This window comes from Sinocyclocheilus anshuiensis, unplaced genomic scaffold (assembly GCF_001515605.1).
Source record: "Sinocyclocheilus anshuiensis isolate Anshui unplaced genomic scaffold, SAMN03320099.WGS_v1.1 scaffold1198, whole genome shotgun sequence".
NCBI lineage: Eukaryota > Metazoa > Chordata > Actinopteri > Cypriniformes > Cyprinidae > Sinocyclocheilus > Sinocyclocheilus anshuiensis.
This window is the reverse complement of record NW_015557119.1, coordinates 413,782-416,658: the sequence shown is the minus strand read 5'-3', so window position 1 is coordinate 416,658 and position 2,877 is coordinate 413,782. Positions and strand designations below refer to the sequence as shown.

General features: G+C 42.5%; 1 protein-coding gene across 1 annotated transcript in view; it reads right to left on the bottom strand.

Annotated features, from left to right (window-relative positions):
• LOC107677801 (zinc finger protein 721-like) overlaps window positions 1-2,877 on the bottom strand; it is a 95,786-nt gene that overhangs the window by 24,693 nt on the left and 68,216 nt on the right. Inside the window, exon 5 of the mRNA XM_016472838.1 lies at window positions 1,670-1,688. Within this exon, the coding sequence (XP_016328324.1) occupies window positions 1,670-1,688 (19 nt within the window). The remainder of the gene's footprint in view (window positions 1-1,669; window positions 1,689-2,877) is intronic.

Sequence of the window (2,877 nt, the reverse complement as noted above, 5' to 3'; positions counted from 1 at the left end):
TATTTTTCTTACAAAAACGCATCGATTCGCTACAGGAGGCCTTTGTTCACCCCCCGGAGCCGTGTGAGACACTTTTTTCAATGGATGGGCGCTTTTTATTTCACTTCTTTTGGACTGATGCATGCAGCTCGCCCTGCCGCGCGCTCTTCCTCTTCCTCTTTGTTATCTTTGTTATTAGAAAATAAGAACAAAAGATATACACTACAATAACACATAATATGCAAATAGTGCTTTATGTGCTTTATTTTTTAGGTACAGTATTTAGCAGTAACATTAAATATTATATATTAAAATAAAACACTATATACACTATATACATCAATCAGCCTATTTATTTTAAGCAACTGTATTAAAGTTCATCAGTCATGAGCAGTGAGTGATTTTTCTGTTTTTTTTTTTATATTAATATTAAAGGGATAGTTTACCCAAAAATGAAAAATCTGTCATCTGTCTGTCAATTCTGTCATAGTGATTTATTTTTATACCATCATTTACTCGCTCTCAAGTTGTTTTAAACCTGAATTAGTTTCTTTCTTCTGTTGAACATAAAAATGATTTTGAAGAATGTGGGTAGCCAAACAGTTGCTGGTCCACAGTGACTTCCATAGTAGTTTTTCCTACTGTCAAAGTCAATGTGGACCAGCAACTGTTTGGCTACCCACATTCTTCAAAATATCTTCTTTTGTGTTCAGCACAAGAAAGAAATTAATACAGGTTTAGGACTACGTGTGAGTGAGTAAATAACAAATTAAATTTTTGGGTGAACTATCCCTTTAATGACAAGCGGCAGCATGTTTAGTACTGTCGCTTTAAGAGCTGCACGCATGTTTACTATCATTTTAGACATAACTGTGTTTATATGTAAACCTTGTGTGCTTTTGACAGTATTAGACTCGAAATCAATCAGACGTGAAAGACAACTTAGTCTAGTAATCAGGCACTGTTTGAAAGTGTGCACGCGCTTCATGTGTAAGAGCTCAGAAGCACGTCAGAACAACACATGAATTAAATGTTTAACCGGCAAGGCTTTAAAGCAGATGCAAATAATGTACTTTTGTGATTGCGCACAAGTGCTGTGTCCCGTAAGTGTAACTCTACTGCCGAGTTAACACTGATGTGAATGTATGTCGCATACAGGATACATGTCGCACTGTACAGCCCTGTGCAGATCTGTCAGGGTTAGGTGACGAGCCTGCGCCAGCTCAGTGCCCACGCGTTCCTCACCCCCCTGCTGCAGGTCCCCTTCCAGTGCGCTTCATGACCGCGGATCTCCACCCCTCCCCCGACGCTCAAGATGTGGTGTCCTTCGGTGTCATGGAGACGGCGAAGACAGTGCTCCTGCTCGCGCTGGCCTCTGTTAAGAGAATTGGCGACCTGCAGGCACTGTGAGTTGAGGACTCGTGTATTGAGTTCGGGCCAGGTGATTGCAGACTCACCTTATAAAGCCTAGGAAGGGTTATGTGCCTAAAGTGCTTGGACACAGGCATGCCTTTTGTGCGCCCTCCAAAGACTGTCACAATGGATTGTTGACGCAATTGGCTCTAAGGGCATGGAACGTCCTATAGGGATTTGGGCTCACTCAACCCGCGGACTCGCGTCCTCGTGGGCATGTGCAAATGACATCTATTCAGGACATTTGCATGGCGGCAGGCTGGTCGTCACCCAGCACTTTCGCGAGGTTTTATAACCTAGATGTGTCGTTGCTTGCCTTACATGTGCTGTCAGTGCAAGCAACACACCCGCCTTCTCAGCCTTACAGGATCTTAGAATGCCAAGTTGCTTCAGTCAAGATTCTGAGTAGATGACGTACAAGCACTGCTTTATATAGAGTGGGAGCCCCTCATAATTTGCGCGCTTGACGCCACTGGCCAGTTTCACTGGCGTGATTCAATAAGGCTTCAGTAGTATTTGGAGGAAAGGGGAATTCCCAAAGCAATGTCACGTTCCCTCATCCCAGAGAACCGAGGTTACGCGAGTAACCGAGAGCGTTTCTAGTTGTAAGTATTTGTGGTAGACAGCAGTTCCCCTTGAGTTTTCCCTTCTCCCCTAAAAATGTAGATTTGCAATAATATTCCTGCGTACTAATTGTGTTGTCTGGATATTTTTTGTGTGTGCGTTTTATCTAGGCAATACAGCCATCCAAAAAAAAAAAAAAAACATTCTGCTCGACTCACTTGGAGAGTGACACCTGTTTCACACATACTCCGTCTGCAGTGCGTATGCGGTCCATGTGCATTACGTATGCGGTGCAGAAGCAGCACGGACTCATTGTGCTTTCACACAGGACGCGTTTGCAGTCCGCTACTGATCCGCGGCTGTTTAGGCCACAAACACAACAGTTATCCATTAGTTTGATTTCAAATCATGTAAAACAAAAAAAGCTTTTTCAGCATTGTGATACTCTTTTATCACAGTCATATCACCCTGCAACCCAAGACTGGTTGCCCAATGAAGCTAAGCAGGGTTGAGCTGGTCAGTACCCGGATGGGAGACCTCCTGGGAAACTAGGTTGCTGCTGGAAGAGGTGTTAGTGAGGCCAGCAGGGGGCGCTCACCCTGTGCTCTGTGGGGGTCCTAACGCCCCAGTATACTGAGGGGGCAGCCTGTTTATACGTAGGTTTTAATACGTAACATTTACAAGCACAAAATGTACGTTTTTATTAATGCTAAAACATACAATTTAGACATATTTCAACGCTTAAAACGTACAAATCGCTATGTATTTTTAGCTAAAAAACCGTACAAATATTTACGTATCTTTTATATTATTAAGATATTCATATCAATGCATTTTTATAATTTTATCAATAAGCGATTTAGATTTTTAGACCCCTTAACCTACCCCCAAACCTAAACCTACCCATTTTATAGCGAATAT